This window comes from Mobula hypostoma, chromosome 4 (assembly GCF_963921235.1).
Source record: "Mobula hypostoma chromosome 4, sMobHyp1.1, whole genome shotgun sequence".
NCBI lineage: Eukaryota > Metazoa > Chordata > Chondrichthyes > Myliobatiformes > Myliobatidae > Mobula > Mobula hypostoma.
In genome coordinates, this window is record NC_086100.1 from 81367524 (window position 1) to 81393770 (window position 26247).

General features: G+C 38.5%; 1 protein-coding gene across 1 annotated transcript in view; it reads right to left on the reverse strand.

Moving 5' to 3' along the window:
• Positions 1–239: 239 nt before the first annotated feature.
• Positions 240–26247, reverse strand: part of LOC134345960 (rho guanine nucleotide exchange factor 4-like) — a 78055-nt gene continuing 52047 nt past the window's right edge. The window contains exon 8 of the mRNA XM_063047304.1: positions 240–454. Within this exon, the coding sequence (XP_062903374.1) occupies positions 240–454 (215 nt within the window). The remainder of the gene's footprint in view (positions 455–26247) is intronic.

Here is a 26247-nt window from a genome sequence, read left to right on the forward strand (position 1 = left end):
TCTACCAGCAGAGGAACAAGATAAACTGTTCCATCTGAAGAGAAAGGTGTGTGTCTCATCTATCTTGTTCTGATGCCATTCAGGTATGTTACACACTTTAAGACATTTACATTTTTGAGGTAGTTAACTTCCATGTACTTTTTTTCCACGTTCCCCATTTATCTGCATACAGTAAGGTTTCAGAAGCAGACATTCAGTGCAAAGTATTTGCTGTTGTTTTTAAGCAAAGTGAAAGCTCGTCATGTTATTGAAAAGCTGCGTGATGAGATTTCATCTGATTCAGTTTCCAGGTCTCCCGACGTCACTGATTCTCCGGTGTTTGTGCTTGAAGAGGAACTGGAGGAAGAAATCTGGTCCAATACTGTCTGATTTGGTGGTCTGTAGGGACATGATGCATGTTTCTTTATTGGTAGTTGCTCACATTCACGATCTGCATAACAAGTACCCGTTCTTGCTGTGTAAGGAAGGCAAAAAGAAAATCATTAATGTTAGTAGTCAACAGTTACTCCTTCACTGGCTCCGTAAGTCCCCCCAAACTAAATATAACAGATATGAACCAGAAGATGCAAACATTATCCTTCAATCTTTCTCTACTCTACAATTGATCAATGTGTCTTAAGACCTAACTTGATTCCTTTTGCTGGCAACATCCACAATTCCTCCCCCACCCACCTTGTGTAATACAAGCATGCTTTAAAAAAAATGTAACTTGTCTGTTCACCATGGTTAAGACTTGATCAAGCTCAAGCTAACAGATCCTTCAAAAAGTTGAAAACTTTAGTTAGGGCTTTTACAATTTTCCTCTTTCTCCTGAGGAAATAAGCCTAATTGTTTCCTCTCTTGGGCACGTCACTTGGAGCTCAGAAAAATAGAAGGCTATGCACTATGGTAATTCTAGGCAGTCTCCAGAGCAGGTTACACGGTCGGCACAACATAGCGGGCTGAAGGGCCTGTAATGTGCTGTAGATTTCTGTGTTCTATGTCACAAATGTAGTACTTGAACATTGCTCTCTACTTCTGTTATACTGTTCTACTGAAATCATTTGGGTCAAGTATTTGAAGCAGAAGGCGACCCAGCCATGTCACTATATCACCTCTTTAGCACATCCAACTGAGAGTAATTTCAACCCCAACTTTCTAATCCAAATTCCAGCTACATAAACTTATGCTTTTGTTGGCTTTCATACCCTATCTACAAAGCAGTATCCTGAGAAAGCATCTAAACGATGTTTTATATATAGCAGTAACATAACTTCTGTTGATTTGCCTTTGTATTCTATCACCAGCTAATGAAACTAAATATATTACACTTAACCATATCGTTCAGCAATAACTTGATGCATTTAGGTTAGTTATTGATATCACTCATACACAAAAAACAGCACACTTGAGTATTTTTAAATGGAATGTGTTCATTATTTTTCATGTGAATGTATCATCTTGGAGTAAATAGTCGTGTGAATGGTGATCATAAGTTGAAGTTCAGCCTAAATTGGTGCAAGTTCCAATTCTCTCTACTGCTGACTTCACTACTTTACTGTTAGGCACTTTACACTAAAACAGGGAAAATAAATCTGATCAAAGTAAGCTTTCCAAACCTGTAAATAACTGAGTTTAATCCGCATAGATTTGTGTATTTACCATGACTCGCGGTCTGAAAAATCTTTTATATGAAGACTAGCTTCTTAGAAAGCTTGCACACTTAATAAGTTGAGCATATTCATCAAAAATTATTCTCAAAAAGTCGAAGTGATATTCATATTCCTGTCAAGTGATGTGTAATTCCTTATTAGCGGCTGCTTTCAGATTGGACCATACAAAGTCAAAGTAACCGAGATCAATGGTAATATTTCAGAGTTGGAGAATTAGCAAAGATACTGAATCCAGAGCAACAATCTCAGTGACCATGTCACTTAAAACTGCCTGAAATGATCTGCTTTCATAGGCATCTTGCTGTTATTTTATGGAAAACCCAGCAGCAGTATAGATTTTTAAACCATGCTCAGGACTAAGAAAAGTAGAAGAATAAAAATTATCCTCAAAAGACATACTGCATTTTACCTCAGTAAGTGAGATTTTGTTTGGTTTACCTTTATAAATAATCAAGCAATTGGAAGTAAATCATGAGTGAGTTGAATTTTTTTGGATTTGTATGCTGTATGATTTGTGTATTTCTGAGGATGAGTACAAAGAGAAATGCCGATTGGCCAAATATTACATCTTTTTCAGATGGAAAAGATTTCCAAAAAAACATGTTCTGGAACGTGGGGAAGAATAATGTAAATAATATCAGTTGGCTAGTTTAGTGTGTTTCCAACATAAAATATCCTAAATCTGCAATTTATGAGGAAGAAAGAGAGGATACATTGATTTGAATGGATGATGTTTAGTGAGCAAAAACCTATGTGGAAATCTGTCTACTAGTGACAATCATGTCTAAATTCTAAAGGATGATGGGTAGGAAACGTGCAGCTTAAAATCTACCGTTACTGACATCACCACCAGTGATTTTGGAATGTGTATCATGAAATATTTTAAGATGCTAAGAGCATAAAATAATTATCTTGCAATTTGGAAACTTAAGTACAGGTACAGTACAGTCATTCTCTGCAGAACAGTTTAACAGAATCCCAATTAAAAACAGTTTATCAGTTCCAGGTATAACAATTGTAATCATTCCACTGCATAAACTCCATGTTGACTTTGCAAGAGGCAGCGTAGAAATGAATTAGAAAGATTCTGCTGGCAAACATCCTTGAGTTTTCTTGGCTACTACAAATGAAATTAATGCTGCTGTTCTATAAAATGGCTTATTTGGATTTACAGGAAGTTCCACCAAAAGAGGCATCTATTAAAGTAAACGTTACAGAAATCCGGAATTGGATTTAAGGCTGTTATATAATAGGACAAATGAAATTCGCATTGAGGCGAGGTTAATGCCTGGCTACTGTGATTCTTAATCTACGTGAATATTAATAAGCAATGCCAAAGTAACTGCACAACCCAATTGTAAAAATAATACTCAAGCAGAGTAATTCAAAAAATGACGAAGAGAGGAATTTAGGTTATTCATATTCACTGTAAGTACCAATGTCAAATTACCATAAATAACCATAAGTATCATAAATAACTGTGAGATATGTGAAAGTGAAAAATAATTAATTGGACCAGAAATTGAACAGAATCAATTAATGTTATCTAGGAACAAGCTGGAATAAGAAATTTAGCACTGTTAATGACTAGATTATGTTTTCCAGTGTATACCATTGAGTGCATGACAGGGCAATCTGAAAAGGAATGGGAAGGAGATAAATTCCTCTAAGTTGTTTCTATTTTACTGACACTAATTTTGCATAACACCATAGAAACACCATATACATGGCAACTTAAAATGTTGCTATATACCTAGTAAATAAATCTTGTCTCCTGCATTTTAGTGACAAGCTATTTGCTTGAATTTATTGTGAGTGAGCTGCATGTAAATCCCCTTTACATTCCAGTAATAGTAAACATTCTAATTCTTGATATTCCTTGAGTATGTTTCCCAAATCTAATGTGGTTATTGAGTCTGACCTCCATATCATTCCAAGAGACAATCCCTTTTCAGACTGTGCAATGTCCCTTCAGTGTATAAGTGTGATCCTGAACTACCTCGTACAATACCCTGAACTTGTGGTCAAGGTGGCGCGGAGCTGTGATGTCTGTTGAGGTTGCACCTCAGACGATTGTTTTTTAAGTTTGGAGTAATGGTTTTGGGGTCGGTGTGGGGAGTTAGGGTAGGGTTTAGGGACAGAAATGAGGAAAAGTTAGAGGTCAGTGGCAGTAAATGAAGAGTCAAGGGCAGGAGCCAGTGGTCAGAGTCTAGGTCAGAGTGTTCTGCAGTTGTAGGTGTGAGCAAGTCCTGAAGTCAAGGCCTGAAAGTCAAACCTGTAATCGACGAGTGCTGGGTTTGAGACTTGAAGGTCAAAGTCCAGAATCCTGAAGGTTAAGTTGGAAGACACAGAGGAGGCAAGTGATTCCCAAGGTTGGCGAGTCCCAGGACAGAAGTCCGTATGGACGGGAGTCATGAGAGCCGGTGACCACCCGGTCACCAGAGTCGAACATCCGTACGAGTCCATAGGTCAGACGTATGTTTGGCGAGTCCAGGGGGTCAAAGTCCTATGATCAGTGAGTTCTGAGGTCAATGAAGCCCAGGTGCAAAACTGAGAGTTGAAATCTAGAAGTCAGCAAGTCCAGAGGTGGAAGCCTAAATGTGGAAGATGAAGTCCATAAGTCTGGAGGGCAGAACTCCTGAGTCACCTTGTCCTGAGACCAGGGACCCAATGTCTGCAAATTTGTGTCTCTGGACCAGGAACTGGAGGTTGCAGGCTCATTGTCTGTGTGTCTGAGAGCCAGGGACCAAGACTGGAGGCCTGGAGCAGTCTTTCCCTAGGGTTGGAGGGTTGTGCATGTGTGGTAGGGTCGGAAAGGGGTTTGTTCTGCTGTTGTTGATTTGATGCGTTTTGTCGTCGTTAATCTGCTTCTGTTGTGGACATACTATGTTGGTGGTGGAATGTGTGTCGACACTTTGTAGTCTGGTCCCAACATGTTCTTAAGTGTGTTGGTTGTTAATGCAAACAATGCATTTTACTGTATGTTTCAATATGTATGTGTTAAATAAATCTGAAACTGTTGCCTGTCACTATCATTTTCCAACATACTCCCACTCTGTCCCCTCTGGTCTTTAGGTCTTTAGCATCTGATGTCGAGTCTAGATGTGTTACAACCGCAGGATATGACATCTCCCAGCAATTTCAGCCAACCACCTTTTCCAGTTTCAGTCAAACATGACCTGTTTTGGTGAAAGGCCGATAATCTATTATGCTCATTCTGTGTTCCTCTCCCCTGCTTTGCTCCAGCATCCTTGTGTAGTTCAGATCTCCTGAAACTACAGCATTTTGTATCTAACATTTCCAGTATTGTTTACCACTTCCCCTCTCCTGTCCTTAATCACCTTTTTCAATTTACATGTCCTCCAGATAGATTAGATTAAATTAACTTGCATCCATCACCCTCTCTCAGTCAGCACTGCCACCCTTTGTCTCACTCAATTTCATTTGATCTTTACCCGATCTCAGACAGTCCCTCGGTTCACTCCAGCCCTACCCCTGCTCTGTAACTGAAATGTTAGCCCTGCTTCTCTCTCCAGAATTGCTGAGTATCTTCGGCACTCCCTGTCTTTATTCTGAATTTCCAGCACCTGCAGTTCTTAGCTCTGACTTTAGAGTAGAGAAGTCATGAGAAAAGATAACCAAAACACTGTTGAAAGAGAAGATTGACATGAGGCTCAATTTGGATAAAGGTAACATTATAATGTCACTTTAAAGTAAGTAAATTCATATCAGAAAAGAACATGCTTGTAATTTGCTAGGTTAAGAAATAAACTAAAAGCAAAGTCATGAATACTGCACACTGTGAAGATTAAGGTACTTGGAAGATGAATATCCATGAACCTAATAGCTCAATTTTGATGGGATGAGTGATCTACTTCTGTGCTATGAAGTTCTGCTTTCTATGATTTTCTTATTCCTGGCTATACTTCTGTTCTTCTATTTAAGGACAAAACTATTTGATTCCCACAGATACACCAGTGTTGAATATGTCAATCCCTTAAGGAACTAAATGGGTGAAATGCTGGTTATTTCCATTTGATCAAAGTAAAAATGGTACTCTCGCTGAACAATTGCTTCTCTCCATTTTCCATTTGATACACAAAAGTGAGAGATTCAGTGTGAGAAACTTGATGATCTTTAATGTAGATCATTTAAAGACAGACAAGCCCTTTCTCCTATTCTCAATTTACAGTGCCTTCTTCCGAAATAGATTTAACTGAAAGAGGAACTTTGAGTGGGATCCCTTAACTACATGGCCTGGGAAGGAGCAATGTAATTCAGTCTATGAGAATAAAAATCAGTGGTCATAGTGACTTCCCTTGACTAATAATACTACTGAATATTCTAAAACAAATTAACAGACTGGAAAAATGTCCTAGTGGCGAATTTTATTGAAGGTCGATTTTGGCAGGAGTAAATATCTGACTTGTATTTCTCATTTCAGCTTTGTGTTCATTTACTTGTCTATAGTGACACAACAGATTAGATTAACTTTATTTGCCACGTGTACACTGAAACATCGAAGAATACAGTCAAATGCATCGTCCGAGGACGTGCTGGAGGTAGCTTTCAAGTGTCACCATGTTCTGCACCAATGTAGCAGAACCATGATTTACTAACCCTACCTCGTGTGCCATTGGAGTGTGGGAGGAAACCGAAACACGCAGGCATAGTGAGAATGTATGAACTACTTACAGTCAGGGGAAGGAATTGAAGCCCAATTGCCGGCATTGTAAAGTATTAGGCTAACTGCTATGCTACCGTGCCACCCATTGCCAAAGTTATTGGTTTCCAAACCATTTGTATATCTTGGTACTCAGTATCTGGACGAACAGTCCAAGACTATTTGAAATGCAGACAGCAAAGGACAAAGCAAAACAAAAAATGCTGGAGAAACTCAGCAGGTCAGGCAGCATTATGGAAATGAATAGATAGTTGACATTTTGGGCTGAGACCCTTCCTCAGGGCTGAGAAAGAAGTGGGAAGATGCCAGAATATAAAGGCTGGGGGGGGGGGGGTGGGTTGGTGGAAGGAGGCTAGCTAGAAGGTGATAGGTTGGTGGGAAAGGTAAAGGGCTGGAGGTGGAGTCTTATAGGAGAGGAGAGTGGACCATCAGAGAAAGGGAAAGAGGAGAGGACCCAGGAGAAGTAATAGACAGGTGAGAAGAAGTAAAATAGGGAATGGAGAATTCGTTTACTGTAGCAGAAGCTGCTTCAGGAAGTGACCAAATCACCAGCAAGTTTTCAAAGAACTTGGCTTTGAAATTGCTTTGAATGTTTTAACTGAGTCTTGAGGATAGGATATTGATTTATGAGTATTAAAATTGTACCAAATGGTGCTGTAACTAATCATGCTAACTGACTTCAATAGATCAGAGGGATTTCATGGTTCATTCTGTAAGCAAAGAGATGTGAATAAAAATTAAATGGGTGATGAGATCATGAAAGGGTTTGAGTCCAAATCATGTAGCATACAAGAAATTATTTTCTGGTTGAAATCAATATTATTCAGGAGTTCTGTTCATTAAGATCATAAACTGTATGTCACCATTAAGATAAAGAGAAAGTTATAATCTAGAGCCAAAATGGAGGGTTAAAAATATTTTAAAAATGACTAACTTTTATATAGTTTTTTTTGGATTATATTTGGAATTTTTTATTTAGTTTGGGTCTCTTAATAAATGGATATAATATCACTGCAGAGAATCCAGAGGTAGGATACTTGGCTAACTCCTAAAGTCAAGAGGGTAGGTATGTGAGGGAAGTTCACTCACTTCGGCCTCCAAATAACAACAGAGAACTTCAGGATTCTCAATGTTGAAATGAAATCATACTCCATAAGAACTATGTTTTATAAGCAGTCATGTAATCAAAAACCTATTGGAACACAATACTGGAAGCATGATGTTTCACTTTCATCAAAAATCGCTTTCATCAACGATTAGAATTTTTACTAACATAAAATTTAGTTATAAATCTCTGCTGGACTGAATTTCTACCTTTTTCATGCCTATCTATGTTTTATTTGATCTTTATATCAAGATCTAAATTATTAGATAAAATTTGGTTAAGAAACTAAATTAGCTCTTGTAATTTTACTGATCTGCAGATAATTTCTTATTCCACAGTATAACTTACAGGAGTTTAGCATGTGTGTAAGAATGTCACTCCAGGCTTCTGGGTTAGTTGCTTATGAGCCACCCGTATTAAGACATGGTAGCACAGCACTAATTTGGGATGGATTTTTTTTTTGTCTTCACAGTTTATTTCTTATATACTATATAATCCAGAAAGTTCTGCAAATATTCTACTACAGAACAAAGTCATAGAGTCATAGAACACTATAGCACAGAAGCATGCCCTTCGGCCCATCTAGTCTATGCTGAATTATTAATCTGGCTAGTCCCATCGACCTGCACCTGGACCCCAGCCCTCCATACCACTCCTATCCAAATTTCTCTTAAAATCAAACCCACATTCACCATTTCTGCTGGCAGCTCATTCCACATGCTCAACACCCTCTGAGAGAAGTTGTTCCCCTTCATGTTCTCCTTAATTTTTCACCTTTCACACGTAACCCTTGACATCAAGTTCTAGTCTCACCCAACTTCAGTAGAAAAAGCCTGTTTGTATTTACCCTGTCTATACCCGTCATAATTTTGCATACCTCCATCAATCTCCACTCATTTGTTTACATTCCGGAATAAAGTCCTAACCTATTCAACCTTTCCCTATAACTCAGGTCCTCAATTCCTTGCAACATTCTTTTAAATCTTATTGGCACTTTTTCAATCTTATTGATATCTTTCTTGTAGGTAGCTGGCATAGAATAATTCAAATTAGGCTGCACCATAGTCTTGAATAGTTTCAATATAACATCCCAACTGCTGTACTCAATTCTTTGATTATGAAGGCCAATGTGCCAAAAGATCTTTTTATACGCTACCTGTGACATGATGCCCAAGGAATTATGGATCTGTATACCCAGATTTCTCTGTTCTGACACATACCTTGGTGCCCTACCACTCATCATGCAAGTCCTACCCTGGTTCTCCTCCTTAAGTGCGACATGTCGCACTTGTCTGCATTAAATTCCATCAGCCATTTTTCAGCCTATTTTTCCATCTGGTCCAGATCCCGCTGCGTTTAAATAGCCTTCCTCCCTGTCCACTACGCCCCAGTCTTAGTCATCTTTAAATTTGCTAATCCAGTTTACCATATTATTATCAAGATTAATATAGATGACAACCAGCAACAGAACCAGCACCCATCCCTATGGTACACCACCAGTCACAGGCCTTGAGTCAGAGAAGCAATCATATATTACCACTCTCTGTTTTCTCCTGTGAAGCTAAAGTCTAATCCAATTCAATACCTCACCTTGAATGCCAAGCTACTGAACCTTCTTGACCAACCACCCATGAGGGACATTGTCAAAAGCCTTGCTAAAGTCCATATAGACAACATCCACTGCTTTTTTCAACTTTACTGGTAACTTCCTCCAAAAAAACTCCTGAAGATTGGCTAGACTTTATTTTATCACAATCATAATATTGGGACCACAGGTTTTCTAAAGGAAATTACTTCTTGCTTCCCATTCACAAAGGCCCTCTGTCACCACTTATCCAAACTATTGTGAACAATCTTAGTAAACTTCAACAAGTTTATTAAATGCTAGTTTCATGAACTGGGGCTATTGACAGTGAGCTGGTGACTGGGATTAGACTACATACTTCTTTTTAAATCAATGTAACCATTATGGCATGACTGGTTTCCCTCCATGGTATAAATTACTATATTTATTTGATTTCTAAGGAATGTTATTAATTGCCTGACTAGAATCCAAGTTGCACCACATCTACATTTTCATCTTTATTGATATCTTTATGTATGTCTTCAAAATATTTCATTACATACCTCTTGCATTAATTTCTTTAACCTTTACATAGATTATTACTTTTTAATGTTCTTTTCTTCCCTAAACATGCCAATTGATTTCAGGATGTAACTTTTGTTGATGTCAATTGACTTGATTTCTAATGATTCGATTCAATGGGTTTTACATTTGAGATTTGTCAGACCAGCCTTCGCGTCATTTCAGATGTGGGCAGGTTCTACTGGTTGCTGTTAAAGTTGACTCTCTGGAAAGGTTAGATTTGTTAGTCCTACAGTGAGCTTTCTTTGACCAATCTCGGCAATATTCATATACCTGCTCCTAATTTTGTAACTAATGAATATCTTTTCTATTCAATATTCCTTGCTGGTGTTCCATTTAGGAATCTGTTTGAATTCAAAGTATATATATATGTCGCTATATATAATCCTGAGATTCATTTTCTTGTGGGCACAGTGAGTAAATCTAAGAACCACAATAGGATCAATGAAAGACCACACCCAACAGGGCAGACAAACAACCAATGTGCAAAAGATAACAGACTATGGAAGTACAAAAAAGAAAAGAAATAATAATAAATAAATAAGCAATCCATATTGAGTGTATGAGTCCTTGAAAGTCAGCACATAATGATGGGGCAAGTGAAGTTGAGTCAAGTTATCCCCTTTGGTCCTAGACCCTGACGATTGAGGGATAATAACTGTTCCTGAACCTGGTGGTGAGTGTTCTGAGGCCCCTGTATCTTCTTCCTGATGGCAGCAGGGAGAAGGGGGCATGACCTGGATGGTGGGGATCCCTGGTGATGGATGATTTTCTGTGACAGCACTCTCTGTAGATGTGCTCAATGGTGGGGAGGGCTTTACTCTTGATGGACTGGGCCATATCCATTACTTTTTGTAGGATTTTCCATTCAAGGTCATTGGTGTTTTCATACCAGGCTGTGATGAAGCCAGTCATTATACTCCCCACCACACATCTATAGAAGTTGGTCAAAGATTTAGATGACATGTCAGATCTTCACAAACTTCTAAAGAAATAAAGACAATGTTGCGCTTTCTTCATAATTGCACTTGTGCGCTGTGCCCAGGACTGGTCCTCTGAAATGATTTTCCCACTGGGAAATTTAAAGTTGCTGACCTTGTACATTTTTGACCCCTCAATGAAGAATGGCTCATGGATCTCTGGTTTCCTCCTCCTGAAGTCAATAATCAGCCCCTTGGTCTTGCTGACATACAGGGAGGTTGTTGTGCCACCACTCAGCCAGACTTTCGATGTCCCTCCTATGTGCTGATTCGTCACCAGATTTGATTCGGCCAGCAACAGTTGTTTCATCAGCAAATTTAAACATGACATTGGAGCCATGTGTAGCCATACAGTCATAGGTGTAAAGTGAGTAGAGCAGGGGACTAAGCACACAACCTTTTGGTGCGCCTGTGCGGATGGAGTTTGTGGAGAAGATGTTGTTGCCAATCCGAACTGACTGGGGTGTGTAAGTGAAAAAACTGAGTATCCAATTGCACAATGAGGTACTGAGGCCAAGCTATTGAAGCTTATTTGCTTTTAGAATTTCCATAGCAATTCTAATTTTGGATTTTTGTTTTTCATTACTTAGTCAAAGACAACTTAAGTCTGGATTTCTTCGATAGCTATAACATTTTCTATCTCTTTTACATTAATTTATAGAGGGTTCTCCAACTCCTGTGTTAATTGCTCTGTTTTGCCTCCAGTTTCCTCTTAATCTTTCTGAATTTCAGTAATGTATCTTTTCTCCATATTGAATCAGATATTTTTTTGACCAACTCACGGCTTGTAACTATTTTCAGAAGTTCCTGACTTTATTGTTGTGAAATCACCCAAATCTCCATGGTACACATGAATTTATACATTTCTCACTACAACATCACACTTACTGAATACTTCGCATATTAACATTAATCAATTGTTAAAACCGGTTGTATCCTTTTTAAATAATTCAATAGGGTAAGAAAATTTTCTTTAAATAAGCACTTATAATTTTTAGTAATTGTTATACCTAAGTAAGTAAATTGGTTTCTTACAACTTTAAAAGAAAGGTTAGAATTAGTTGATATCCAATTATTCAAAGGAAAAAGTTCACTCTTATGTAAGTTCAGTTTATAGCCTGAGAACTGGCTAAAACAGGAGGGTAAAGAAAGCGCATGGGATAACGAAGTCTCGACATTAGAAATAAAGAGCAACAGATCATCAGCATAAAGCGAAACTTTGTGGATAGTGCCGCTCCTTAAAATACCAGTGATATCATTAGATTCGCGAAAGGCTATGTCTAAGGGTTCGAGAGCCAGATCAAAAAGCAAAGGACTCAGCGGACAGCCTTGTCTGGTGCCACGTTGAAGCTTAAATGGTTTGGAGTTCTGAGAATTAGTAATTACCCTAGAGGAGGGAGCTAAATAAAGTAATTTAATCCATTGAATTAAATCAGGTCCAAAATTGAATTTTTCTAAAATTTCAAATAAATAATTCCATTCAACTCTGTCAAAAGCTTTCTCAGCATCTAGGGATATCACACATTCTGATATCTCCTTTCAAGAAGAATAGACAACATTTAATAAATGACAAATATTAAAATGAGAATATCGATTTTTGATAAATCCAGTCTGATTATCAGAAATGACAGATGGTAAAATATTTTCAACCCTACGGGCCAGAACTTTAGATAGAATCTTAGTATCAACATTAAGCAAACAAATTGGTCTATAGGAAGAGAATTCAATTGGATCCTTTTTGAGGATAAGCGAAATGGAGGTCTCAAAGAAAGATTGAGGCAGCCTGCCCAACTTAAATGAATCCGAAAAAACTGAACATAAATTAGGTATAAGTAGTGAGGAAAAGGTCTTGTAAAACTCTCCAGAAAATCCATCTGGACCCAGAGCTTTCCTCAAGTGCAATGAGTGCACAGCCTCGACAATTTCCTCAAAAGAAATAGATTGTTCCAACTGCTTTCAGTTGTCAACAGAGATTGTGAGAATGTTTAATTGGTCTAAAAAATTGTTAATTACAGTGTTATCCTTAGGAGAGTCAGAGCTATAAAGTCTAGGATAAAATTCTCTAAAAGTATCATTTATTTCTAAATGATCAAATGTCCTATCACCGTTAGCTTTACGTATTTCTTTAATCTGCTGTTTAGCTATAAGGGTTTTAATTTGATTAGCCAATAATTTACCTGCTTTGTCTCCATGAATATAAAATTGACTTTTATCTTTTAGGAGTTGAGTTTCAATTGGATAAGTTAAAAGGAGATCATGTTTAGTTTTAATTTCAACACGCCTTTTATATAAAGCAGGATCTGGAACCAAGGCATACTGTTGGTCTAATTGTTTCAACTGGTTAGCTAAATCACTTCTCTCTTTATTAGCTTTTTTCTTAATACTTGCAGTACAAGAAATAATTTGTCCCCTAGTATACGCCTCAAAGGCATCCCATCTGATAAGACTAGAAGTCTTCTCTAACGTATTCTCTTCAAAAAAAAGAGTAATTTGTCTCTCCATAAACTTTAAAAAATCTTTATTAGATAACAAAGTTAGATTAAAATGCCAAAACCTATCTGTTTGAAGAAGGCCAGGGAGATTTAAAGATAAAGGCACAGGAGCATGATCTAAGACAACAATCTCTTTGTATTCACAGGATCGAACTAATGGAATCATTTGGCTATCAATAAAAAAGTTATCAATCCTGGAATATGTATGATGGACATGAGAGAAAAACGAATATTCCCTGTCTTCTGGATGAAAAAAACGCCAAACATCAACAATACCACATTTCATTAGAAAAGATTTAATAAACACAGCTGATTTATTTGGTATCACTAGTTTAGAAGATGAACGGTCTAAAGCTGGATCTAAACAACAATTAAAATCTCCTCCCATCACCAATCAGTACAGACTCCGATCCGGCAAAAATAAAAAAAAAGGTTCAAAGAAGCCTGGGTCATTGGTCGCTTCTTTCGTTATCTTTGATTGGGCTAATTAATTCTAGTAAAATGAATATTCTACCCAAATTTATATATCTTTTTCAGGCATTGCCTGTTTTTATCCCTAAATCTTTTTTTGATTCTCTTGATTCTGTTATATCATCCTATATGTGGAGGAATAAGTGTTCTAGACTACACAAAATTCATCTTCAGTAAGCTAAAAAGAACGGAGGGCTAGCTTTACCAAACTTTAGGTTTTATTATTGGGCAGTTAATATGCGTAATCTTACATTTCGGTTATATTACATTAATTGTGACAATTGTCCGATGTGAGTTTCTTTAGAAGCTAACTCTGTTAATAAATTTTCTATTATTTCTCTTCTTGGATCCTCACTTCCTTTATCCCTGAGTAAGTTAACTGACAATTTGGTAGTTAAACATACTATGAGAATTTGGGTACAATTCCAAAAATACTTTGGCTTATTGAGATTTTCTCTTTCAGTTCCCATTTTTTTCTAATTATTTTTAAAAATCTTCTATGATAGATGTGGCATTTAAAGAATGGGATACAGTAGATTAAGTATTAAATGCTTTCAGGACTTGTTTGTGGAGGGAAGTCTCCTTTCGTTTGAGCAACTGTGAGCTAAATATAGCTTACCCAAAACTCACTTTTCTCGATACCTACAAATAAGAGACTTTTTACGGTCTCAAATAAATACATTTCCTAAAAGTTCTGATAAGAATCTACTGGATGTAATTTTTAATTTGAAACCTTTCTGTAATGGATCTATATCTAATATTTATAATATGTTACTGGGAATGAGAAGTGTTCCTTTAGATAAAATTAAAGATCTTTGGGAACAAGACTTAGACTTCAATTTCGAGGAAACTTGGAATGAAATTTTTAAATTGGTTAACACTTCATCATTATGCACTCACCATTCTCTCCTACAATTTAAAGTGGTCCATAGGGCCCACACGACCAAGGATCAGTTGTTTCACTTTTATTTGGATATATCTCCTTATTGTGATAAATGTAATAATGGAGAAGCTTCACTCATTCATGTGTTTTGGACATGTCCGAGACTTGAAAAATATTGGAAAAAAGTATTTCAAACCTTCTCGATACTTTTTAAAGTAAATTTTAAGCCTAATCCTTTGACTGCTTTATTTGGTATAGTTGGAGGAAAGGATATTATTTTGGAGAAATCTGATCTGCACATTTTGGCTTTTATTTCTCTTATGGCTAGGAGGGCGCTCTTGCTTAAATGGAAAGATGCGGTCCCGCCCACTCATGTTCAATGGCTGCGTGATGTGATGTCACGTTTAAATTTAGAGAAGATTCAGTGTTCAATTTCTGAATCTAATCAAGACTTTCAAACATTGTGGGAACCTTTTTTGAACTATTTTCAAAACCTTTGATTTGCTGTTAAAGCACAGATGATGGCTAATAATATACTTTCTTTTTTCCTTTTTCTTCTTTACTAATCAGCTTTGATCTTGGTAATGGGTTAGATTTTTTTTCCATATAATAAATTTACTATATTTCAATATTATGAATTAATCAATTTGTATGAATATAGAGTAAGGAGTTTGTATGTGCGATTCAGTATAATGTATTTGATATATTTTTTCTTGAACTCTGTATTCTATGTAGAAAATTAATAAAAATATTGAAAAAGAAAAAAGAAAACTGATGTTACTATATGTTTTGAGTGTGCACTCAGTAATATCCATTTGTCTTTCTTATTTTATCTGCATCCACATTTACTTAGTCATACAAGCCCTTGTGATCCTCATTCTCTTTATCCTCTTTTCTACACAAGACCACATCCCCTTGGCTATGTCCACACATTTTCTAATCAGCTTCTTTGTTCCATATCCAATCTGCACTCTGTACCAGCAACACACATCAAAGTTGCTGGTGAACGCAGCAGGCCAGGCAGCATCTGTAGGAAGAGGTGCAGTCGACGTTTCAGGCCGAGTCCTGACGAAGGGTCTCGGACTGAAACGTCGACTGCACCTCTTCCTACAGATGCTGCCTGGCCTGCTGCGTTCACCAGCAACTTTGATGTGTGTTGCTTGAATTTCCAGCATCTGCAGAATTTATGTTGTTTGCACTCTGTACCAAAAGGTTTTCATTTTGCCTGCATTTCTGTCATCTTTGCTGTTAGTCAACTGAGAATGGAACACAGCCCCCACTATCCATCACGTTTGTTTCATTCACACACTCGAGTGGCATGGTGTTTAGTTACTGGATCAGGAACGCCAGTCTGAGTCCCACTGTTGTAGCTTTCAAGTTAAAACTCAATTAAATAAATCTGGCCACAGCAGCAATTAGTACGAATACCCCAGAACTGCCCCCAACTCAACTCACCACCACCACCACTTGATTTACAAATACTAATCAGGGAAGAAAATCTGCCATTCTGTCTGGTTGGGTTATATGAGCCCCCAGACCCACTAATCTGATTAGCTGCCTCTTCATTTTGCGACAAATATGGATCAACAATAAATGTCAGTAATGTCCATACCTCACAAAAGAATAAAATAAACTCTCCTTGTTTATAAATGATATTGCCTGTCAATTTTCATGGCTCTCCCTTCTTGTGCTATGGTAGTCATCTTTTCAGATGACTCTTCCCTGCTGTTGGTAGCTTAAATATTCTCCCATCTGCAAGCTATTTATTCTATTTTGTAAGGCTTCCATGCACTTTTAATGTGGCCTTACTGGAAGGTAGATGTGTTGCCTTTCCCAGAAACTTCCCAGTTCATGATAAACCACATCGTAAATCTATGTCCCACAGCCTTGGCAGCGCATTCTTGTGGAAGTCTTGTGGTTATTGTACTGGACTAAAAGCCAAAAGGATTTTAAAAGTTCAACACGTGGCCATAGAATATGTTTTCACAAACTGACGACCTATTTTTTTCTCTCCCATGGGATGGAAGCAGGGTGAAATGTGGTCAACAGATTCTTATTAGGATGTGTATTCATCAATTTCTAATTTTAAAAAAGACATGGTTTTTAGAGCCAAAATGTCCTGTTCTGACATAAATAAAGTCCAGTTGCTCATTGGTGATCGTTATTTTCCAAGTCATTTTATAGTTGTGAAGCAACACACAAAATACTGGTGGAACTCAGCAGGTCCAGCAGCATCTATGGAAATGAATAAACAGTTGATGTTTCGGGCTGAGACCCTTCTTCAAGCCTGAAATGTCGTCTGTTTATTTACTTCCATGGATGCTGCATGATCTGCTGAGTTCCTCCTGCATTTTGTGTGTGTTGCTGTGGATTTCCAGCATCTGCAGATTTTCTCATGTTTATAGTTATGAAATTTCTTATAATTGCTATAAATACAATGGATTATATAACTTTTAAACTCCTAATTGAGTCTGATATGGATGTCAACTAAGCAGTGGAGGGTGATCTTTTATCCAAAAAAGGCCAAATCTGAATTTTGCCTGCATGCGCCTTCCTGCACTTCCAATGCCATGACTACAAGTCTACTTTAACTCTGCCCTACCCATCATTTTGATCATATTCTCTCCTTTAATTACAGTGTCCTATCTGAACATGTCTTAAGCCATATCACTTTCTTGTCAGTGGTGGCAGTTCAGTGCTTCAGGTGATGGATTTCAGCACCTGTGTTGCAAGGCATCTCCTAGACCTCAGGTATCTTCATTTTATTGGGAGTATTGAGAAAGAGTGGGACCTTGGTGTAGAAGTCAACAATCCCTGAAGATGGCAGCAGAGGTAGATAAGATGATTAAGAAGGAATACTTGCCCTTCATTATCTTAGGTAGAGAACACAAAAGCAGAGATGTTATTGAAATACTACATAAAAGATTGGTTAAGATACAGCCAGAGTATGTCGTGCAGTTTTGATTGTGATTACATTGGAGAAGGTGCAGAGGACATCCGACAGGAAGTTGCCTAGGATGGAATAATTCAAGTAAGAGAGATGGGATAAGCTGGGTATATTTTTCTTGGAGGAAAGATGGCTGATGTTGGACCTAACTGGAGCATAAATAGAGTAGAAGCTTTTTCCAGACCAAAGGTGCCTAAGATCAGAGGAAGTTGGTTTAAGGTGAGGTGTTGGCAGTTTAGAGGAGAACTGCTTTCCACCCAGATCATTGATGGTGATATAGTCAGAGATTCCTTCAATATTTAAGAAGTACCTAAATAAACACTTGAAATGCAAAGGGTTAGGACTACAATGCTCTACAGTAGACGTTTTGTTTTATTTGTGTTCTCTTTTGTAGAATGTGTGTACAATTTAGTATAATTTTTGTTTTTCAACCGGAAGACGTAGGAGTAGAACTAGACCACTCGGCTCATTGGTCTGCTCCACCGTTCCATCATGGCGGATTTATTAATCCTTTCAACCCCATTCTCCTGCCTTCTCCCCACAATCTTCCATGTCCTGACTAACCAAAAACCTATCAGCCTTTGTTTTAAAAATACTCAGTGACTTGGCCTCCGCAGCTGCCCATGGCAATGAATTCCATCGATTCACCACCCTTTGGCAAAAGCAATTCCTTCTCATCTCTGTTTTAAATGAATGTCCCTCTACTCTGAGGCTGCACCCTCTGTCCTAGCTAGATTATACAGTCACCTCTAGTTGTAGTCCCATTGAATCTCAGTGGAAAAAGCCCTATCTATACTCCTCATAATTTTGTATACCTCCATCAAATCTCCCCTCAATCTTCTACTTTCCAAGGAATAAAGTGCTAACCTATTCTTAGGAGTTTAGGAGGATTAATGGTACCTAACAATCACTCCTTTGCTTGCATCTTCGGAAACAGTTCTATTTCTATCTTTAATATCACTATTTTTCCTTCAGGGTTCTTTGAAGACACTAACCTGGAGTAACACACTGACTATAGTTTATAGTTCCTTGCAGGAATGGGACCCGTTCTCGGGGTTTCACGACTGGCCGTTATTTGGCATGCCAAAGGCTCGGCTTAAGAGTTCAGCTCAACTTTGGAGGGCCAGATCTCATGGCTCTGGAGACAGGTGGATTGAATGTCGGTGTCGGGGCAGGAGATCAGTGTGTTGTGTGAGTCAGAATATCTCTGGCTGTGTGCCCAGAGACCTGAGATCTTTGGGCACAGAACTCGGAAAAAGTGATGCAATGGACTTTTAACATTGTAAACCAGCGAGTTGTTTGTTATTTCTCCCCTCTCACTGTGAAACGGAGACATCGCTTTCTCCCTTATTAGACAGGGAGCCTGTGGTATGTTGAATACTGGGTGAACAAGTAGTCTTTGGGGTAACTGCAAGTCTATGTCTTTGCTGTTGCTTTGCTCATGCTTGAGTGCTTGGTGGCGGGTGCTTTTTTTGCTGGTGGGGTGAAGGGGATTGTTGCTTGCTGCCGCTTACGTGCGGGAAGGAGGTGAGCTGGAGGGGACTTTGGGGTTCTAATATGTAACTGTCATTTATTCTTTGGGGGCACTCCTCTGTTTTCATGGATAGTTGCAAAGAAAAAGCATTTTGGAACGTGTATTGTATACATTTCTCTGACATTAAATGTACCTTTGAAACCTTCGAAACCTATTCAATATTTCCTTATAACTCTGGTCCTCCAGTCCCAGCAAAATCATTGCAACTTTTCTCTGTACACTGTTTCAACCTTTCTGTATCATCCTTCCTATAAGTAGGTGTCCAAAATTGCACACAATGCTCCAAATTTGACCTCATCAATGTCTTGTATAACTTCAACTTAACATCCCATCTCCTACACTCAGTACTTTGATTTATTAAGGTCAAAATGTCAAAAGCTTTCTTTATCACCCTGTCTACCTGTGCCCCCACATTCAATGAATTATGTACCTCTATTCCCAGATACCTTTGTTCTACAGCAATCCTGAATGCCCTAATGGTCACAGTGTAAGATATACCCTGGGTGGTCCTACCAAAGTGTAACACTTCTCATTTCTCTGTATTAAATGCATCTTCCATATTGGATCCCATTTTTCCTTCAGGTCCAGATCCCGCTGCATGCTCTGATAGTCTTCCTCACTGCCTATTACACTCCTAATCTTGATGTTGTCTATAAATTGCTAATCCAGTTAACCATGTTATCATCCAGATCATTGATATACAGTTGAAGTCAGAAGTTTTCATACACCTTAGCCAAGTCCATTTAAACTCAGTTTTTCACAATTCCTGACATTTAATCCTAGAAAACATTCCCTGTCATAGGTCAGTTAGGATCATTATTTTATTTTAAGAATGTGAAATGTCAGAATAATAGTAGAGAGAATAATTTATTTCAGCTTTTATTTCTTTCGTCACTTTCCCAGTGAGTCAGAAGTTTACATACACTTTGTTAGTATTTGGTAGCATTGCCTTTAAATTGTTTAACTTGGGTCAAATGTTTTGGGTAGCCTTCCACAAGCTTCTCAGAGTAAGTTGCTGGAACTTTGTTCCATTCCTCCAGCCAGAACTGGTGTAACTGAGTCAGGTTTGTAGGCCTCTTTGCTTACACACGCTTTCTCAGTTCTGCCCACAAATTTTCTGTCTGATTGAGGTCAGAAAATGATGTCAAAGTCTGATTCAATCTTGGGAGCAATTTCCAAGCGCCTGAACGTATCACGTTCATCTGTACAAACAATAGCACGTAAGTATAAACACCATGGGACCACGCAGCCGTCATACCCCTCAGGAAGGAGACTCTCATAGAGATGAACGTACTTTGGCACGAAAAGTGCAAATCAATCCCAGAACAGCAACAAAGGACCTTGTGAAGATGCTGGAGGAAACAGGTAGACAAGTATCTATATCCACAGTAAAACGAGTCCTATATCGACATAACCTGAAAGGCTGCTCAGCAAGGAAGAAGCCACTGCTCCAAAACCACCATAAAAAAGCCAGACTACAGTTTGCAAGTGCACATGGGGACAAAGATTTTACTCTTTGGAGAAATGTCCTCTGGTCTAATGAAACAAAAATTGAACTGTTTGGCCATAATGACCATTGTTATGTTTGGAGGAAAAAGGGTGAAGTTTGCAAGCCGAAGAACACCATCCCAACCGTGAAGCATGGGGGTGGCAGTATCATGTTGTGGGGGTGCTTTGCTGCAGGAGGGACTGGTGCACTTCACAGAATAGATGGCATCATGAGGAAGGAAAATTATGTGGATATATTGAAGCAACATCTCAAGACATCAGCCAGGAAGTTAAAGCTTGGTCGCAAATGGGTCTTCCAAATGGACGATGACCCCAAGTATTCCTCCAAAATTGTGGCAAAATTGCTTAAGGACAACAAAGCCAAGGTATTGGAGTGGCCATCACAAAGCCCTGACCTCAATCCGATAGAAAATTTGTGGGCAGAACTGAGAAAGCGTGTGCGAGCAAAGAGGCCTACAAACCTGACTCAGTTCCACCAGTTCTGGCTGGAGGAATGGAACAAAGTTCCAGCAACTTACTCTGAGAAGCTTGTGGAAGGCTACCCAAAACATTTGACCCAAGTTAAACAATTTAAAGGCAATGCTACCAAATACTAACAAAATGTAGTAAACTTCTGACCCATTGGAAAAGTGATGAAAGAAATAAAAGCTGAAATAAATCATTCTCTCTACTATTATTCTGACATTTCACATTCTTAAAATAAAATAGTGATCCTAACTGACCTAAGACAGGGAATGTTTTCTAGGACTAAATGTCAGGGATTGTGAAAAACTGAGTTTAAATGTATTTGGCTAAGGTGTATGTAAGCTTCTGACTTCAACTGTAGATGACAAACACCAACAGACCCAGCACCACAATCTGTGGCACACCACTAGTCCCAGGTCACCAGACAGAGAGGCAATCATTTATTATCACTCTTTCTGGCTTCTCCTACAAAACCAATTTACTACCTAATTTACTATCTAATCCAATTTACTACCTCATCTTAAATGCCGAAAGACTGAACATTTTCGACGAACCTTCCTGATCAACCTCCCATGCGGGATTTTATCAAATGCCTTGCTAAAGTCCATGTAGACATCCACTGCTTTGCCTTCATCCACTTTCCAGGTAATTTCCTCAAAAAACTATAAGATTGGTTAGGCATGACCTACCACACACAAAGCTATGCTAACTATCCCTAATCAGTCCATGTCTATCCAAATACTCATATGTCCAGTCCCTGAGAATACCTTGCAATAATTTTTCCCATACTATCATTTTCTGGTTTAATTTTAGAGCCTTTCTTAAACAGCGAAACCACATTGGCAACTCTCCAATCCTCCAGAACCTTACCCATCGCTAAGGGTGATTTAATTATCTCTGCTAAGCCCCCTGCAATTTCTGCGTTTGCCTTCTGCAGGGTTTGAGGGAGCACCTTGTCAGACCTTGGGGATTTATTCACCCTAATTTGCCTCCAGACACTCAAAACAGCAAACAATTCCTTCTCCGTAATCTGTATAGGGTCCATGAAGTTCATGCTGCTTTGCCTCATTTCTATAACTCCGTTTGTCTCTTGAGTAAATACAGATGCAAAAAATTAACTTAAGATCTTCCCCCATCTCTTTTGGCTCCACACATTCTGATCTTCCAGAGGACCAATTTTGTCCCTTGCAATCCTTTTGCTCTTAATGTATCGGTAGAATCCCTTAGTATTCTCCTTCACCTTGCCTGCTTAAGCAACCTCATGCCTTCTTTTAGCCCTCCTGATTTCTTTGTTGAGTGTTCTCTTGCATTTCCTATACTCCATAAGCACCTCATTTCTTCCTACCTACCTAGATGTGTTATGCACCTCTTTTTTTTCCCTTAAACAGTGCCTCAATATCTCTTGAAGTCAAGGTTTCCTAAACTTGTGATCTTTATCTTTCATTCTGACAGGTACATACAACTTTGTATTCTCAAAATTTCACTTTTGATAGCCTCCCATTTGCCAATGACACCTTTGCTAGAAAACAGCCTGTCCCAATCCACAGTTGCCAAATAATTTCTGATACAATCAAAATTGGCCTTTCTCTAATTTAGAGCCTCAGCCCATGGAGCAGACCTATCTTTTTGCATATTTACTTTGAAACTAAATGCAAAGTGTTCCCCTACACAAAATTCTGACACCTGCTCTGTCTCATTCCCTAATAGCAGATCAAATATCGCATACTCTCTCGCTGGGACTTCTACGTACTGATTAAGGAAACTTCCCTGAAAATATTTGACGAACTCTATCCCACCTAGTCCTTTTATAGTATGGGAATCCCGGTCAATACATGGAAAGTTAAAATCAACTACTCTAACAGCCTTGTGTTTCTTGCAACAGTCTGCAATCTCTCTACAAATTTGTTCCTTTAAATCCCTCGGACTGTTGGGTGTTCTGTAATATAGTCCCGTTAATGTGGTCATACCTTTCTTGTTTCTCAGTTCCACCCATAATGCCTCACTAGATGAGTTCTGCAGTCTGTCCTGACAGAGCACTGTCATGACATTTTCCCTGACTAGTAATGCCAGTGATTTCCAACCTCTGGGCCATGGACTGATACCGATCCGCGAAGTATGCAGCGGTCCAGCGGTAGCTGGAACGCACCCAGCACATCTTTAAGAAAAAAACCAAAACAAACAAGCTAATTAATTAGGTGCCACCTGGCATGTAAATGTCAGCCCAGATCAGAGGCGACACAATCGGCAATCGCCTCTGATCTGGGCTGACATTTATGTGCTGGGTGGCACCTAATTAATTAGCTTGTTTGTTTTGGTTTTTTTCTTAAAGATGTGCTGGGTGCGTTCCGGCTACCGCTGGACCTCTGCATTCTTCGTGGCAATATATCGGTCTGCGGCCCGGAGGTTGGGGTCACTGAGTAATGCCGCTCCTCCTCCTTTAACCCCTCCCTCCCTGTGACATCTAAAACAACCGAACTCCAGAAGCTGCCAGTCCTACCCCTCCTGCAACCAAATCTCACTAATGGCTACAATATCATAATTGCAGGTGTTGATCCATGCTCTGAGCTCATCTGCCCTTCCTACGATACTTCCTACATTGAAATATTTGCAGCTCAGGACACTAGTCACACCGTGCTTAACCTTTTGATTCCTGACTTTGTCTGAGGTCCTAACAACATCTGTCTCCACTACCTCTCCACTATCTGTTCTGGCATTCTGGTTCCCATCTCTCTGCAACTCTAGTTTAAACCCCACTATGTAGCACTAGCAAACCTTTCTACTAGGATAATAATCCCCTTCCAGTTCAGTTGTAAACTGCCCTTTCTCTATGGGTGTCACCTTTTCTGGAAGGGAGCCCAATGATCCAACCTTACCTTCATATTTCATCTTTTCTCTGCTTATGTTTTTCAGTTGCCTTCCATTGGTGTTTAAAAGCTTCCCAATCCTCTAACTGATCCACCAATTTTTGCTTTTTTATAGTTTTTTCTGATGTTGCTGCATGTAAGATTTTTCATTACAGCTGAACAATTCCAGTAAGATGGCGTGTTTGCAGTCAACAGAAGGTGCTATTGTCCTTCTCAAATGTTTTTGGCTCGCAAGACCCCGCTGGACATTAAGAACTTGAAGTACTGTAGGTCGAGCCCATCAGCACATTGCTCATTGGTGGAGAAACTGAAGGAGCTGTATTTGGTGCGGATTGTGCTGCTGCTCGTGTCAGAGAGACATCAGTGTGCGAAAGAGGTGTGCAGTCTAATAGTGAGTGATCGTCTTAATCACTATTCTTGTGATCGCAAGTCCCTGATAGATATTGTTAAAATGGAGTGCCGCAAGTCCGATTCACTTATTTATTGGTGGATGGCGAGGGAGTTGCATGGCCTTGGTCATAGCAAGCACTAGGCCTCAAGATGTGGTGTCGCCTGTTTACAGCCACCCAGGAGAGAGGCGTCAGTGTTGGCACGCTCCACCGCAGGCAGTGTGGTGCTGCATTCAAGTTGGAATTGGTACTGCTCCCTAATGTTTGCTCAGCAAAGACAAGCTGTAATGTGTTCGACAGCAAATTTCTGCAACGTTCTAGGACCTTTTTTGTGTGATTGTATTTTACTGATATCTATATGTGCTTACTATCTTATAGGTGCTTTATATGCTTTGTGCTGTGTGTGACTGTGTTGCAACTTGGCCCCACAGTAAGCTGTTTTATTTGGCTGTATTCATGGGTCTTCACGTATTTGACAATCAACCTTGAAGTAAATTGCGCCCACATGTTCTTTCTGACATGAAAATAAACTCTGACTTTGACTATGGGCCAGGTTCTGGAAATGGGATTACTATTAGTATCAATGGTCAGTATGGACATTGGCCAAAGGCCTGTTTCTTGTTGTATGACTCTAAAATTCAATAACTTTGTTTGTTCCAAACTATACATAATTTCATTAATTATTGAATAATTATACTTATAAACATGATATAGAGAATATTACATGTAATTTAAAAATGTTTACCAATTTATACTGTGTATACTGGTTTCTAAACCTAATTTATTTTCAGGCAATTCTTGATTCTGATTTCTCTTGATGGATTAGTACAATATTACTTGAGCCATTGTCTCACTTTCTTAACTCAAGAACAATGCTATCCCTTTTCACTATTTCTGCATTTAGTCGTTTCAAAACGAACAGGGGTTTGCATAGCTTTTTTTATAAGCATATAGAGCCATAATTTCATAAACAATAAACTAAGTTTAACAATAAATAGTTGTCATGTCTTATCTGTACTTCCTGTGTTACATTTAGTTAAACACTAATATATTTAATGGAATAACTTGCAAGCTACAGAAGACATAATCTTATCAACTAGACTCAAAATAAAATAATTTCCTCTTTGATGTAGAAACTCATAAATCAGTTCTGCGTAACAACTTTACCATTTTAATCATTCATGCAGTAGTAAGTCTTTTTCACACGGTCCATAATTTTATAAAGCAGAATAAAGATTCAATCACTTTCATGCCCGAAACAGTCTTTTCCACATTGTTTCATTCTGATTTATATCTTTTACGCTGTCATATTCACCTTTATTCTTCTTTCCTGGCTTATGTGCAGACAGTTTGGCCCTGTGTTTTTGAGATTCAGTGATGGCAAAACCTTTTAAAGTAACATAATGTAATATATATTAGCTCAGTCTACAACAATGAGAATTACATTTTATTTCATTTAAAAATTGTTACAAAGAAATCATATTGAAACTATGTCCAAATATTTTATGTGATATTTAAACTATGTTGGAAAGTGACGAATAAAGGAAGTTTAATAGTTAGATAGATAAGATAGACATACTTCATTGATTCCGAGGGAAATTGGGTTTCGTTACAGCTGCACCAACCAAGAGCAGAATACAAACATAGCAATACAAAACCACAAACAATCAAATAATAACATGTAAATCATGCCAGATGAAAATAAGTCCAGGACCAGCCCATTGGCCTAGGGTGTCCGACCCTCCAAGGGAGGAGCTGCAAAGTTTGATGGCCACAGGCAGGAATGACTGCCCATGACGCTCAGTGCTGCATCCCAGTGGAATGAGTCTCTGGCTGAATGTACTCTTGTGCCCAACGGTTTAATACCTTGGGAAATTTACTGGACTTGGGTTATTTATTGATAGATGAGATCAATCATATTTTGTATGGTTTTATGCAGTATGTAGTTAGATTGCAAAGTAAAACTGATTAGGTACTCAGAGCACATATAGCTCACAATGTATATTTGGACATATCAAGCAAAAGAGATCCATTACTTGTAGTAAGGAAACTTCTCTCCAAATGATGAGTTTTTTGACGTTTATAACTTGTTGCATGTATGCAAACTATTCAGCCATATAAGAATG